The 17,120-nt window shown below is 37.7% G+C and overlaps 1 protein-coding gene across 4 annotated transcripts in view; it reads left to right on the top strand.

The window, feature by feature from the left end:
- The window catches only part of OSBPL1A (oxysterol binding protein like 1A), a 210,833-nt gene that overhangs the window by 34,047 nt on the left and 159,666 nt on the right, over window positions 1-17,120 (top strand). For all 4 annotated transcript variants that reach the window (XM_019741214.3, XM_019741215.3, XM_088797939.1 and 1 more), the window contains 3 exons: window positions 902-987; window positions 1,771-1,845; window positions 15,411-15,522. In XM_019741214.3, coding sequence (XP_019596773.2) covers window positions 902-987; window positions 1,771-1,845; window positions 15,411-15,522 — 273 coding nt within the window. The remainder of the gene's footprint in view (window positions 1-901; window positions 988-1,770; window positions 1,846-15,410; window positions 15,523-17,120) is intronic.

The following is a 17,120-nucleotide window of genomic DNA, read 5'->3' as shown; positions in this document are numbered from 1 at the left end:
TGTGATGACGAGTGGGTGTGCAAATTGGGGGAGGCTCTACCTGAGGGGTAAGGAGAATCACTGTCAGGACAAGCTAGGTTTCAGTTAAGAACAGCAGGTAAAGGAAATGTTCCATTAAATAGACTGAGGCTTTGGGGATTTGATAGGCTGTATCCTCTCAAACCCGATTTGGAATTTTGGTAAGCTTTTGGAGTGATCTCAACTCTAAGCTATAGTGCCACACCCCCGCCCCTTCTTCTTCTTATTCTTCTTTTTTCTATATTGAATTATATAGTTTCGGTTTTTGCAACACTCATCGTCTTATACCTCCCCTCAGTTCTGCTAGGATCTCACATTTCATTGCTTTAAATTTTGGTTCTTGTTACCTAGTTGGCCTCTCTACACACTGGTAACCCAATATCCTCACTACTTGAGATTTTATCTGAAGTCAAGACTCCATTTTCAGTCACTACCTGCAGAGCTAAACAGCTTTCCAAATGCTGCAGGAAAGATTTTTTTTTTTATTCTCTTTCCCATCTACCCTTCTAACATGGTACAGGTTTTCAAAGACGGTGCTTTTCATGAAATACTGGGAAAAGAGAACTACAGCTTTGCTAGATGAGGTCAAGATGGTTAGAGACTCAGAACTTTAAGAGCCAACAGGCTACCAGAAATCATCTAGTTTGAATGTAACCCCTCATGTCTCCTTCCACCCTTTCAGGAATGAGAACATTGACTTAGGAAAGTGGCATCCAGAATCTGGGTCTTCTAAGTTCTAATCCATTACACTCATTATACTTCTAACTCTGTCATGTAAAAGGGAGCCATTGGCCAATGTACTGAAGTAGCCTGTTAGGGAGAATTTAATTTTATTGTAATATTACCTAAGTAATATCTAAAAACATCTTTTTTCCATTTTTAGGAAGTAGTAAGTCTAATTTGGGTTGGACACCTCTTCATCTGGCATGCTACTTTGGACATAGAGAAGTGGTCCAGGATCTGTTAAAGGTATATTTATGGTTTTAACTTTTAAATGAATATAATAAATAGTGCTATTATAGAAATTATAAAAGTCTTAGAAAAGCCAATTGAGCCGTAATGGCTTATTTAAAGCAATAGCTCATCACTAACAACACTTAATTGTTCTTTACTAAATACATGAGTTAAGTTAGTTTGAAAAATTAAAATTCGTTTTTTTCAGTCATTTGAATTTTGCATTATTGAGTTTTTAAAATTGCAAAATGGACCTATGAATTAATGAAAATATGTTTTCAGCTTTTTTGAGCGTAACAGTTAAAAAAAAAACCAAAGCACATCCTAAATAATTCAAAAATAATGTCAGAATCTCTTAATGAGCACCTTTTAAGACTGCCTATCTCTCAGGTCTCTGAATAATTTTTCACATATTGATATTTTTTAACTTGTGTTTCATCGTAAAATTGATCTGTACATTAAAATGGCGGCATCTTTTTCATTTTGAAAACAATAATCGAATGGAGAAAATAGGGTATTGCATTCAGGGACCATTCTTTTTTCAATATGACTGTTTCTAAAGTAGAGTCAAGGTGTAGATTTTTAAAGAAAATGACTTTTCATGTTTTTACTTATCAGGTAGATTTTCACCTTCAGGAAGCTTGCTATTTACTTTTAATTTGAATTGAATTGATTTTTAGTAGTGACAACCAGTCAACATTAACAATTTAGTATTTGGAATATTTAATATATTTTTAAGGAATTATTTTCACCTTTGTATATTTCTTGAAAGATGTTTAAAGTTTTCATATTTACTAGGCTGGTGCAGAAGTAAATATATTAAATGACATGGGAGATACGCCACTTCATCGAGCTGCCTTTACGGGACGAAAGGTGAAAAACATTCTGTTATTTAATGTTTGCAAGTGAAATGTTTGGAAGAGTTAGTCACAAATGTTTTCTCTTTTATAACCATATGAATTGCAACTGGGAAAAGTCACAAAAATGTATAAACCAGAACTTTGGGTCAAAAGGCCACAAGCTCAGCATTGGACAGTGAGGTCAAGTATGAAGGCCTTGGAGACTTCCACTCCAGCATCCCTGACAGGAGCTCATTCACTCTCTGCTTGTGTACTACAGGGATGAGGAACCCTTGACTGTTCCTTTTTAAAAAAACACAACAAAAACAAAAAACCAGCTTCACTGAGGAATAATTTACATTACATAAAACTCACCTGCTATGAGTGTACATGTCAGTGATTTTTAATACATTTACACAGTTGTAGAACCATCATCACCACAGTCCAGTTTCAGAACATTTCCATTCCCCCCAAAGTTTCCTCGTGCTGATTTGTGTTCATTTCCTCCTAGCTCAAGCGTCAGACTACCACTGATACCCTCTCTGTCTCTAGATATTTGCCTTTTCTAGAAATTTCTTATAAATGGAATTATACAAACGTCTGTGTCTGGCTTCTTTACAAGTTGAGCATAATGCTATTGAGGTTCATCTATGCTGTAGCATGTATCAGTAATTTGTTCCTTTTCATGGCTGAATAATATTCCATTGTGTGGATATACCACATTTTGAAATTTATTGACTGTTTATTATAAAGACTCTTTTTCCATTGTATTGCCTTGACATCTTTGTTGAAAATGAATTGACCATAAATGTAGGGATTTATTTCAGGACTTTCTATTTTCTTCATTTGATCTATATGTCTATCGTTATACCAGTACCATGCTGTCTTTATTATAGTAACTTTAAGGTGTGGTATTGTGTAGTGTAAGTTCTCCAAATATGATCTTTTAAAAAATGTTTTGGTTATTTTTAGTCAAAAGTCTGTCTTTCCATATAAATTTTAATATCTCATCTATTTCTATAAAACACCTGTTGAAATTTTGGTAGAAATTGTGTTTCCTTGAATCTCTACATCAATTTCAATCCGTAAACATATTGAAGTGCCATTACATTGATTTAGATCTTTTTAAATTTCTCTCAGCAATGTTTTGAAGTTTTCAATATACACATTCTGTACACATTTTGTTAAATTTATTCCTATGTATCGTATTCTTTTTGATGCTATTAATGAATGGAATTTTTCTCTTAATTTCTTTTTTTTTTATTTCTTCTTGCTACTATATAGAAAGACAATTGATTTTTTATGTTGATCTTGTATCCTGTGTCCTTACTGAACTGTTTATTAGTTCTGGTAGGTTTTTGTAGATTCCTTAGGATTTTCTATATACTGGATGATATCATCTGCAAATAAAGATAGATGTATTTCTTCCTTTACAATCTGGATGCTTTTTTCCCCCCTCTTTATTTTACTTTATTTATTCTTGAATAAATATGGTGAGAACAGAAATCTTTGCCTTGTTTTTTGATCTTAGGGGCATAGCATCTAGTTTTTTACCAGTAAGTATGATGTTAGTTGTAAGTTTCTATTAGATGCTCTTTATTAGCTTGAGGAAGTTTTATTCTATTTCTGGTTTGTTGAGAGGTGTTTATCATGAATGGGTGTCACGTGCTTTTTCCTCTGTCTTTTGAAGTGACTGTGATTTTTGTCCATTAGTTTATTAACATGGCATTTACATTAATTGATTTGGGGATGTTAAGCCAACCTTGCATTCCTGTACAAAAGGTGTATTAGTTGATAATCTTTTTTTTTTTAATGTTTTAATTATTTTTGTTAGAAACACTTTATTTTATTTTATTTTATTTTTTATTTTTAGATTTTTATTGGGGAAGGGGAGCAGGACTTCATTGGGGAACAGTGTGTATTGTTCCAGGGTTTTTTCCAAGTTGTTGTCCTTTCAGTCTTAGTTGTGGATGGTGCTGTTCAGCTTCACGTTGTTGTCCTTCAGTCTTAGTTGTGGAGGGCGCAGCTCAGCTCCAGGTCCAGTTGCCGTTGCTAGTTGTAGGGGGCGCAGCCCACCATCCCTTGCGGGAAATGGAACCACCAACCTTGTGGTTGAGAGGATGCGCTCCAACCAACTGAGCCATCTGTGAGCTCAGTGGCAGCTCAGCTCAAGGTGCCGTGTTCAATCATTAGTTGCAGGGGGCGCTGCCCTCCATCCCTTGTGGGAAATCGAACCTGGCAACCTTGTGGCTGAGAGCCCACTGGCCCATGTGGGAATCGAACCACAGCCTTCGGAGTTAGGAGCACGGAGCTCCAACTGGCCGAGCCACCAGGACGGCCGATAATCTTTTTTATATGTTGCTGGATTCTGTTTGCTTATACTTTGTTAAGGATTCTTTGGGTCTGTATTCATGAGAGATATTGCTGTATACTTTTCTTGAGATGTGTTTCTCTGTCTTTGGTAACAGGCTAATACTGCCTTCATAGAATGAATTGGGAAATGTTCTTTCTTCCTCTATTTTCTGAAATAGTTTGTGAAGGATTGGCATTATTTCTAGAATTAGAATTCAGCAGTGAAGCCAATTATGCTTGGAATTTCTGTGTGAGAAGATTTTTTTTTTTTGATTTTTTTATTGGGGAATATTGAGAAAGTGTTTCTCCAGGGCCCATCAGCTCCAAGTCGTTGTCCTTCAATTTAGTTGTGGAAGTCACAGCTCAGCTCTAAGTCCAGTTGCCGTTTTCAATCTCTAGTTACAGACGGCGCTGCCCACCATGCGCGAATTGAACCGGCAACCCTGTTGTTCAGAGCTCATGCTCCAACCAGCTGAGCCATCTGGCTGTCTCAGTACAGGCATTTTTTAAAGCTATATTTTTTCCTCTTTGGTGCATACAATAAATTTTGACATGTGTTTTTGTTTCATTTATTTTAAGATATTGTAAATTTTTCCTTAGGATTGCTTCTTTGACCCATAGGTTATTTAGAAGTATGTTGTTGGCCAAATATTTGGAGATTTCCTAAACTTTTTTCCATTGTTGATTTCTAATTTAACTTCCCTTATGATCAGTTAACTTAATTTGAATTATTTATTGAAGAATATCTTTTAAATTCTTTTAAAATTTATTAGGAATTATTTTATAGTATAGCATTTGATCTGTCACTCACGGAGAATGTTGAAATGAATGTGTATTTTTCTGTTTTGGGGAATTCTATATCCATTAGGTTAAGTTAGTTGATAGGGTTGTTTAAGTTTTTTTTAAAAATCCTTAACTGATTTTCTGTTTGGTTGTTTTATCAATTATTGAGAGTACAGTATTGAAATCTCCAACTCTAATTCTTGAATTGTGTCTTTTTACTTTTGTCAATTTTTGCTTCATGAATTTTGGGGTTCTATTAGGTGCATATCCATTTATAATATGACTATGTGGGGTATATGGGATATGTCTTCCTGATGTAAAGTGTACAATTCTATACTACATCATCTATATATTGCATTGTGTGTTCACCACCCAAAGTGTAGTCTCCTTCTGTCACCATACATTTGTCCCCCTTAGCCCACTTTATCCTTCTCCCCACCCTCCTTCCCCACGGTAATCACTGTACTGTTGTCTGTGTCTGAGTTTGTGTATTTGTTTTGTTTTTTGTTTACTCTCTGTTTTCTATTCCACATATGAGTAAAATCATATGGTTCTTGTCCTTTTCCATCTGACTTATTTCACTGAGTATGGTGCTCTCAAGACCCACTCTGTCCCCTGGACCTGGCTCTGTACTCCCTGGCATATATCCTATGCTCCAGAGCCTGTAAGTAATAAACTCTGTCTTTTCCTTCAAAGTTTCCTAATGGTTATTGCTGAAGGGTGTCTTGCAATAGTAATAAGAGCACAAGGGCTGATCCAATTGTAACATTGATTTAGAAAGAGTAGATGTCTGGGGGAAGCTCACCTGGGCCCAGGTGAAGCCCCTGGGCATTTCTGGCAGATACATACCATTCATTACTGTTGATGATAGACTGAAACTGGCACAGAACAGCAATACGTTGCACTTTGACTGGACAGCTAAGTCAGAAGTAAGCAATTTTTCAGTTCCATTATAATTTTATGGGACCACCATCATATATGTGGTTCCTCATTGAGGGACCATGAAACATTATTCAGCTCATGACTATTTAAGACTAGACATTCTCTGTAATGTATTTTAGCAACTCTGAGTTCTGACTTTTCCCCATTCTAGTTATTATTATTTTTTTACTTATTAGTAACTTGTCTGGGCTTTACCTTGAAATCTAGAATGTATCTGGCCTGCTGATATCTCTATATTTAAAAAAAAAATTGTTTGAATGTTTAATTAGTGTGATTTTTGTTAAGGACTGATTATGTCTCCATAATATTCACATGTTGGCATCTGAACCCCCCAGTGTGACGGTACTAAGGGATGAGGCCTGTGGGAGGTGATTAGGTCATGGTGGGGGAGCCTTCATGAGTGGGAGTAGTTCCCTTATGAAAGAGGCCCCGGAGAGCTCTCTTGCCCTTTGTGCCATGTGGGGATACAGCGAGAAGACAGTCATGTGTGATCCAGGAGAGGGCTCATCAGACACTGAATCGGCTCGTGTCTCACTCTTGGCCTTCCCAGCCTCCCTAACTGTGGGAAATAAATGTTTGAGCCACCCATCTATGGTGCCTTTGTTATGATACCCCAAATGGACTAAGTTTTGTAGAGTTTGCCCCTCCATCTACATAGCTTAGTGGTCAGGCAGTGTTTGGGTAGAGCTTGTGCTGGAATATTCAATCCTCTTGGGCATCTACCCTCTGCCTGTGGATCTGTGCATAGGCTGGAGAGTGCTGTCAGACTGCAGGCATTGCTCACTTCTACTTCTGCTTTTACTTTCTGCAAGGCCCACTCTCGTTTCCCCCACACATGTGTGGAGTTACCCAATCAGGAATGTGAAGGCAGCTTACCTAGTCCTCTGGTTCTCTCATTTCCAGGCTATTATGCCATTTGCCCTATGTGTGTGGGCATAATAGGGGCCGTCCAGTATAGCCCCATCTGAATTCCCGAAACCTGTATATATATTTGGTTACATGACAAGGGGAAATTAAAGTTGCAGATGGAATTGAGGTTGCTAATCAGCTGACTTTAAGATAGGAAAATTAATCTGGGTTATCTGGGTGGGTCCAGTATAATCACAAAGTTCCTTAAAAGTGTAAGAGGGAGGCAGAAGACATAGTTAGAGAGGGCAATGTGCCTGTGAGAGTATGGTTGGAGAAATGCCACATCTGGCTTGGAAAATAGGGGAAAGGTGCCACGAGCCAGGGAATGTAGGTGACCTCTAGAAGCTGGGAAAAGCAAGGAAATGAATTCTCCAGAGCTTCTGAAAGTAATGTAGCCCTGCTAACACTTTTGTGCTGGCCCCGTGAGACCCAGCTCTGAAATACAGAATCATAAGATGATAAATTTGTGTTTTAAGCTGCCAAGTTTGTGCTGATTTGTTAACAGCAGTAATAGAAAGCTAATACCCTTTAATGGGAAAAGCAGCCTCATGCTATCAGACCTGTAGGTTTTCCCATTTGTTTCTTACTGAATTTGCTACTTATACTGATAATGCCTCTTGGCCTTTTGCTCCAAATCAAGTCAATTCCCTCTGGCAGCAAAACTACTGGTTTTCACTGCCAGCCCTGGCCTGGTCAGACTTCTGGGGGAGGTAGACGGGAATAGCTTGTGACTAGAAGGCCAAAGGTGGCTGATGTTCTTATCTGAAGTTCTAGTTCCTGTTGATTATCCTTCTTAATTTGTTGTTTGTATTTCGTGGATATCCAGCGTCATAAAATGATTTGTTTTGCATTTTACCTAGTTTTATAATTCATTTTTTAGGATGAAAATTCTCTGATCTTTTTACTCCACCATAACCCAAAGTTGATTCACTCCTTTTTCCTGATTTTTTTTATTTTTATTTGAATGATCTGGTAAATTAACTATGACATAGGATGTATTTCTGATTATTGACCATAGTCTAACATGATCCCTAAAGCTTATTTTTTCATACGCCCATAATTGGAAGATGTACATTTATCATGAGTTAAAAAGAATGAATTTATTATATTTCACACTTTTCATTATTCTGATGACTAGATTTAACTATTTTTATATAAATTATGAATCAACCCTGTAAGTATGTGCTAAGCATGTTTGAATTAGTACATTTTACAGCATTCGAGTCTATTTGTTCATAGTTTGATACTTGTGAACCAGATATGGAGTCTCATTAATGCTGAGAATAAAGTACCTTTTATAGTAAAACAGTAAAAAAAATAAGGTATTGGGTTAATTACAGTGCTCGTCTCTATGAGGTTTCAAAAATGAGATGCCAATAGTTTAATTTGCCTGACCATACGTGAACTACTTGTTTCCTTCATAGCCCTGCACTCCTCATTCTTTTCTATGTACCTAAGAAAGTTCTTTGCCTTCTAGTTCCATATGGCCTAAGCCCACCCATTCTTGAAAGTACAGTTCAAATGCTGTCTCCATAAATTCTTTCCTGGTTTCTTGCAGCTGAAGGAAGCTGTGTTTTTCCAGATTTCTCAAGCACATTACAGCACTTGCATTCATCTTCCTCCTTGTATTATAGTTATTGTTGTATCTTTCTTAACTCTACAATTAGATTGCATTCATCTTGCTCTCGAGGAATGAACGCACTTCATTTTTTGTATCATCCATGAGTACAAGTCTTATTGCCCACCTCTAATTACCTAGATCAAATCGGTTTCATTTATGTATGCTTGGTTCTTCACTTGTTTGACCGTTTCTGCTATTTTCTTGAACTCTGAACATGATGAAACTGTGCTAAATTGGCCTTAGTTTGATTTGAACATTAGCATATATATTATCTGTTATATTAGAAAATAAAATTTAGCGGAAGCTAAATGGTTATGTCATATCGGAAACATTAAAAATTTATGTGCTTAATATCTAAATGATTGAATTTTGCAAAAAGTTTAATTTCTAATTGTACTCATAAAAGGAATCAAATTACCTTATTGCATTGTAATCTTTTACCCCGAAGATAATTTAAATTATCTTATGATAGTAAGATTCTGTGATTTAATAAATAAAATGATGAGTTGAACAGGGATTTGGTTTATTATAGAGCACTTTAAATTGCTGTCCTTTGGACTATATAAAAATACAACTCCAAAATTTTGAGGGACCTTTGGGCTTTACTTGGTACATTAGCGACCTCTAGTGTTCCTTAATAAAAATTAATATACGGTACCAGAATTTTAAGATGTATTTAAGTTAGTTGTTCCTTACTTTATTTTTCAAATGCAGTTCGAATTCTGAAGTTTTTACATCTTTTGTAAATAGTTTAAAATAGGGATAAAGTCAATATAGTAAATCATTGGGTTGTGGTACTGACCTTTGTTTTGATTTACTATTTTCTAGTAGAACTAAGAATACATTTAGAACAAATGCTTCCAATCTTCTGTGTCTCAGGAATTGTGTATTTCTCACCTGGCATATAGAAGATACATATAATTCTGGGATTTTTGTAAGAGTATCTATCTTGAATGCCTACTATGTGTTAGGCACTGTCCAAACAATTTGACATGTATTATTTCATTTAATGGAAAAGTAACAATCCTGAAATATAGGTATAAAAATTGCTATTTCTTGTAGGCTGGGCTTCCCAGGAAGCCAACTGAGATGGAGATTAGTATGCAAAAGGTATATTGGAGTGCAGTCATATCACACCTGGAAAGTGTGGAAGGGACGGGAGGAAACAGGAGTGGGAAGAGGCTGCAGCCAAGCTGTGATGCACTCTTAAGGGATGCCTTAGCCAGCCATGGGGAGCTCTGCAGAAGAGATGACCCTTCAGAGCTGTCCTGATTTGAGGTGAGAGGGCTTGACTTCTGGGATGGTCGGTCAGTGGATACAGGCTGCCCTGGGAAGGGGAGTGACCTTGTGTGAGGCAGCTTTCTTCACCTGAGACAATATGTGATGTAGCTGCTTCCTGGGCACTCAGCATCTGGGGTAACAAGTCCTTTACTCCTCAAGGGGGATCTGGGTGGTGCGTCACAGCTTTGACCACAGACCACCCTTTATTCCACTCATATTCATTTTTTCATACATTTCTGGGAGTATCGCCTTCAGGGGTTCCAGTGGACCTTTCCTCCTGGGAGAAACTTAGAAGAGGAAGGTTGGTGCCACAGACTATAGCTCCTGTTGCTGTGGTTGGCCTTGGGGTCCCACGTGAATCATCACTTCTTTGCTGTAATATCCATTCTAGATTCCTCCTCCCCTTGACTGGCACATCGTGTGACTCGTGTGCTAGCATTGTGTGGTGGTGTGACTCAGGCCCTCATCCCTGGAGGTCTGAGCTCCTGGTTACCATGTCCGTTTACTGTCAAAATAGGGTAAGGGACTACCACGAGACACCAAAGAGTATCATCTGCATGCCAAACATATCCCTCCACATCCCCACTGTGATTAGTCCCACTACTGATGTTCAAACTCAGTTACCTCTGCCGAGACGGTGACTCTTCTTGCCTGCTGGTCCTTGGACACAGGAGCCCAGTGTTCAGGCAGCCTGTCTCATCTCCTGAAATACGGATCAGAACATCATCCCGAGGTATGGAATGTGCCGCTCTAGAACCTGAAGAAGCCAGCCAGGCATTGTGCTTCCTTCTCTGTTTTGGGCAGTGCAAGATGGAATAACTTGTTCTTTGGAGGCAATATCTGTCATTTCCCAGACCACTGAATCTCTAAAAATTTGCTGACATGGCATAGCTCCTGAATTCTTCCTAAGATTTATCTCCCACTAGGTGGAGCATATGGGTCTTACCAAGGCTTTCAACATTCTAACCTCTTCTTGTTCATCTGGTTCTATTAACATGAAGCCATTGATAAAGTGGACCAGTGTGATGTTCTATAGGATGCCCAAATGGCTCTGAGGCAAGACTATAAATGTATACTGTTGTCCATGTGAGTGTAAACTGCCTTTGATCTTTTTTTCCTAATAGGGATAGAAAGAATACATTTGTCAGATCAGTGCTGTGTATTGTGTACTTAGGTTGTATTAACCTGCTCTAGCAGAGATACCACGTTTGGCAGAGTGGGGCTACTGTTTGGTTGTTTGTGGAAGTCCACTGTCATACTCTATGTTCAATCTGCTTTTTGCAGTGGCAAACGGGTGAATTAAATAGAAACATGATAGGGACCATCACCTCTGCATTCTCAGGTTTTTAAGGGTGGCACTAATTTCTGCCATTCCTCCCCATGTGTGATACTGGTTTTGATTTATCTTGGCCAGAGTATGGGGGAGGGCAATTTTAAAGCCTTCTCTTTGGCTCTTCCGACTCTAGACCAAGGAAGAAACGTGAGAGCTTGTCATTTATATGCAAGATTTTGTTGTGGACTTATATTTTCTTTTTTCTTTTTTTAAGATTTTTATTGGGGAAGGGGAACAGGACTTTTTATTGGGGAACAGTGTGTACTTCCAGGATTTTTTCCAAGTCAAGTTGACCGCAGTTCTGCTCCAGGTCCAGTTGCCGTTGTTAGTTGCAGGGGGCGCAGCCCACCATCCCTTGTGGGAGTCGAACAGGCAACCTTGTGGTTGAGAGGACACGCTCCAACCGCTGAGCCATCTGGGAGCTCAGCTCAAGGTGCTGTGTTCAATCTTAGTTGCAGGGGGCACAGCCCACCGTCCCTTGTGGGAGGTGAGGAGTCGAACTGGCAACTTTGTGGTTGAGAGCCCACACTCCAACTCAGCCACCTGACAATGGCCCATGTGGGAATCGAACCGGCAGCCTTCTTCGTTAGGAGCATGGAGCTTCAACTGCCTAAGCCACTGGGCCGGCCCCCTGGACATATGTTTTCATTTCTGTTGAGTATATACCGAGGAGTAGAACTGCTTTGTCATATGGTATCGCTGTTTAGTATTTTGTGGAGCTGCCAAACTGTTTTCCAAAGCTGCACCATTTTACATTCCCATTGGCGTTGTATGAAGGTTCCGATTTCTCCACATCCTCACCAACACTTGTTATTGTCAGTCTTCTTAATTAGGCATCTTAAAGGTTGTGAAACAGTGTATGATTTGGTGTTGATTTGCACTTCAGTAATGATTAATGATGTTGAGCATTTGTTCATTTGCTTATTGACTATTCTTCTTTGGAGAAATGTCTATTGAAGTCGTTTGCCCATTTATTAATTTTTTAAAATTTTATTTTAAAGACTTAAAATTTTTAGAGCCTTTTCAAGTTTACAGCAAAATTAAGAGGAACATATAGAGATTTCCTGTACATGTCCTGCCCCCACACATGCGTAGCTTCCCCCAGTATCAGCATCCCCCACTAGAGTGGTTTTCTAGAATTGATGAACCTACATTGACAGATCCATCATAACCATCCAAAGCCCATAGTTTACCTTAGGGTTCACTCTTGTTTTATGTTCTTTGGGTTTGGACAAATGTATAATGATAATGTATCTATCATGATCGAATCATACTGAGTAAATGTGCAGTGCTCCACCTGTTCATCCCTCCTCCCACTCCAACCCCTGGCAATCACAAAACTATTCTCTCCGTAATTTTACATTTTCCAGAACATCATATGGGTGCAATCATATAATATGTATGTAGACTTTTCATATTCTTTGCCCATTTTTTAATTCGATTGTTTAAATGGGTTGTGCCATTACCACACTCTTTTGGTCACTGTAGCTTTGAGGTAAGTTTTGAAATCAAATTGTGAGATCTCCAACTTTGTCCTTTTTTTTCCAATACTGTTTGTTTTGGTTATTCAGGGTTCCTTGATATGCTGTATAAATTTTAGGATGGGATTTTCTATTTCTGGAAAAAAACATTGGGATTTGATAGGGATTGCATTGAATATGTAGATTGCTTTGGGTAGTATTCACATCTTAACAATATTAAGTCTTCCCATCATGAAGACTAGCTGTCTCTGCATTTATTTATGTTTTCATTAATTTCTTCCAGCTGTATTTTATAGTTTAAGTGTACAAGATATTTACCTCCATGGTTAAGTTTATTCCTAAGCATTTATTCCTTTTATTTTTATTTTTTTAAAGATTTTTTTTTTATTGGGGAAGGGGAACAGGACTTTATTGGGGAACAGTGTGTACTTCCAGGCCTTTTTTCCAAGTCAAGTTGTTGTCCTTTCAATCTTAGTTGTGGAGGGCGCAGCCCAGCTCCAGGTCCAGTCGCCGTTTCTAGTTGCAGGGGGCACAGCCCACCATCCCTTGCGGGAGTCGAACCGGCAACCTTGTGGTTGAGAGGACGCATTCCAACCAACTGAGCTCAGCGGCAGCTCAGCTCAAGGTGCCGTGTTCAATCTTAGTTGCAAGGGGTGCTGCCCACTATCCCTTGTGGGACTCGAGTTGAATCGGCAACCTTGTGGTTGAGAGTCCACTGGCTCATGTGGGAATCGAACCGGCAGCCTTCGGAGTTAGGAGCATGGAGCTCTAAACGCCTGAGCCACCAGGCCGGCCCCTAAGCATTTTATTCTTGATGCTATTGTAAATGGAGTTATTTTTCTTAATTTCCTTTTTAATTAATTAATTAATTTTTTAATTGGGTAAGGGGAACAGGACTTTATTGGGGAACAGTGTGTACTTCCAGGACTTTTTCCAAGGCAAGTTGTCTTTTCAATCTTAGTTGTGCAGGGCGCAGCTCAGCTCCAGGTCCAGTTGCTGTTGTTAGTTGCAGGGGGCGCAGCCCACCATCCCTTGCGGGAGTCAAGGAATCGAACTGGCAGCCTTGTGGTTGAGAGCCCATTGGCCTATGTGGGAATCGAACCGGCAGCCTTAGGAGTTAGGAGCACAGAGCTCCAACCACCTGAGCCACTGGGCCGGCCCTTAATTTCCTTTTCTGATTGTTCATTTTTATCTTAGCTCATTTTTAAATTGAGATATTTGTCCTTTTATTGTTGAATTGGAAAAGTTCTTTATATGTTCTCGATACAAGTCCCTTATCTGATATATGGTTGGTAAGTATTTTCTGTCCTTCTGTGGATTGTTCTACTTTCTTTACTAATATGAACTCTTTACATACAGTATATAAAAAAACACGTCTTCCAAAATGTTACCTTTGATAGGAAATGCTAAGATATTTTGTAAGACACACTTATTGAAATATTAGACTTCTTAACCATTTTTCTATTTTTAAAATGTGGTAGTACATTTTATAGAATAATATTCAGCCATGGAAAGTGTGTTTTTAGATCCTATGTAATACCCTGGAGCGCATATGATATATTAGGTGAAAGGGCTATAACATGGACAACTGTATCATATAAGTAATATTAGGTTTAAAAAAAAATCTCAAACTTATGCATAGGAAAAACAATTAGAAAGAAATAGACCAAAATGTTTATAAGGGTCATATAATGACTAGGACAATGAGTATTTTGTTTTCTTCTTTCTTTGCTTTTTTAGATTGTATTTAAGCATTTTTTTACTATAATTTTTGAAAAAGAATGTAGGATATTTTATGACCCAAAGGAAAAATGAAAGTCATTGGAAAACATAACTAATGACATGCGCTATCACTTCACACTCGCATATGTATCATTGCACCATCAGGCTGGAAGTTAGACTAGCACTGTATTTCATCCTGCCTTAGTCTAGAACTAAAGAGCATGTGTTACCACCACTCCTTCCCAGGAATCTGCACATCCCAGTAACATTAAACATCAAATCTCTAATATTCTCCTGCAAATCTTGCTGCAATCTTCCTCCATTTTTATTGAACCAGTGCTACTGGACTCATATACATTGCCAATTGATGTGAAATTCCTAGATGGACCGTTAGCCAGTTAGAGTAAATATGAGCTACGTAGTTTATTCTCCATTGTTGAATACTGACTTTAGGAGAGCATTTGCTTCATTATAGGCCATTGCTTCAATAGTGGTGTATCCTATCACTTTAGAAAATAATGTTCTATTTTTCTTTGTCTTTTATTTATTTGTAAGTGTGTTTTTCCAGGACCCATCACGTAGTTGTTTCAATCTAGTTGTGGAGGGCACCGCTCACTGGCCCATGTGGGGATCGAATCGCTAACCTTGGTGTTATGAGCATCGCGCTCTAACCAGTTGAGCTAAACCGGCCGCCCCAATAATGTTCTATTTCTTATTAACATCAAAATTAATTTAAAAATTTCTAGGTCTGTTGGGGAAATTATTTTTTCCACAGGTTTTGGAGGAATAATGTTAAATGAATGTACTATCTGCTGTGATTTAAATAATGGCTTTGCTAACTTACACATTTAGTTTGATCAGATGAGTTTGTTTGGTAAAACAACCAGATAGTTTATTTTAAAAATCAGTTATAGAAGTTATCTGTGTTAATTGTGGATTGGCAATAGTTTAGGCAATCATCAATTATTATTACTATTAATTTAATTGTAGTATTTGACTTACTGTAGTTACTTAGTATTCATTTACTGTAGACAAAACTGATATGATATAAAAATTCCTACATGGTACTTTTTTCTATTGTAGAAACTCGGTAGCAATTAGTAATTTATAAAAGGACTATAAAACTATGAAGACTTAGTTTACTAATAGCTAAAATAATTTCTCTGCTTTTTTAGGAGTTGGTAATGCTTCTTGTAGAATATAATGCTGATACTACTGTGGTTAATGGGAGTGGACAGACAGCAAAAGAAGTCACTCATGACAAAGAAATCAGAAACATGCTTGAAGGTAAATATTATTGATTTTAACATAAATAGCATTTATTTTAATTATAGTCAAGGTCCAGAATATAAGTAGAAATGGCTTCTAAGATGCCAAAATAGAGGTCGCCGAGCCTACGCTCTAAAGATGATGTAATTTGGGAGTCAGTGATTAGACACAAAATGATCTGTATGAAAATCTCCTCACAGCTTTTAAATTGTTACAACATAATGTCAAATTAAAAAAAATCTATCAAATCCTCAACAAAATTAAAAGTAAAAAATTAGAGGTATGAGGGACGGTGGCTGCTAGGCTGCAGAAGCATAATGGAGGAATCCAGAAATGCAGCACAGAGCCTGTAAGAAGCATGGCTATTGGGAGTCATTTGATGTTGGGGAAGATAGCTATGGCCGGCTTCATTATCCTGAGGACTTCATTGTAGCTCAGAAGCTAACAGAAATTTCTTGATGGAAATTTCTTGAGTTTATCGGCGCTGTGATTTATCAGTTAATGGTCCTAGCCAGGAAAATAGAAGTAGAAACTTAACTGAGTGATTCTACTCTGATGAGATCACCTTAACCGGATACAATATCATTTGTAGATAGCGTGTTAAATGGGTCAGACTGCAAGGACTACCCACAACCCACCAAGGTCACAGGTAGACCAGAAACCATATCATAGGGTATTGCACATAGAGACAGGAAATGTTTCATCCCAGAAAGACATTGGTAGACACACAAAATCATATGAAGAGCTGTCTGGAGGAGGGAATCTTCCTAGTGTCAGACCAGGGCCAGTTGATGGTTGAGTTGATGGACTGCCAGGGAGTTCATTTTTGTGCCCAATGTATTGTAATGGGTTGCTTGAAAGGTTCAATGAGTTTCCCATGATCAGAGGTACTTGGGAGAAGATAGATTACTACTTCTCAGGCACTAGAAAGGAATACCTTCTTCTGTGTGTAATTTGGCTTTTTATTTTGAGAAAATTTCCAGTGTATGGGAAAGTTTCAATAATGGTATAATGAGCACTTGTATTAGGTTGGTGCAAAAGTAATTGTGGCTTAAAAGTTTAAAAATAATTGCCAAAATCGCAATTACTTTTGCACCAACCTAGTGTATCCTTCACTTAACTTCACCAGTCATTAATATTTTACTACATGTGGTTTATCCTTTTATATATTACTTAATGTCATTTTTTTACTTTTTCTGCTGAACTATTTGGGAGTAATTTGCAGACATAGTGATATTTTTGCCCTAACCTAAATACTTAAGTATGTCTCCTAAGAACAAGAATATTTTCTTACATAATCATAATATAATGATTAATTTCAGGAAATTTAACATTAATATAATAACATTATATAATATACAGTTTATATTCAAATTTTGCCAATTGTTCAAATAATGTCTTGTTGCATTTTTCCCCTTAAACCAGGATCCAATCCAGAATCCCACATGGCATTTAATTGTCACATCTCTTTAGTGTTTTATCTGGAATAATTCCTTAGCGTTTGCCTTTCATGATCTTGACATTTTTGAAGAGGAAGGCAACTGTTGAATTGTTTATAGAATGTCCCTTGATTTGAGTTTTTCTCTTTTCATATAATTAGATTCAGGATATGCATT

This window comes from Rhinolophus sinicus, chromosome 4 (assembly GCF_057876585.1).
Source record: "Rhinolophus sinicus isolate RSI-liver-muscle chromosome 4, RSI-T2T, whole genome shotgun sequence".
NCBI lineage: Eukaryota > Metazoa > Chordata > Mammalia > Chiroptera > Rhinolophidae > Rhinolophus > Rhinolophus sinicus.
The sequence above is the reverse complement of the archived record's forward strand: the minus strand, read 5'-3'. Positions and strand labels throughout refer to the sequence as shown.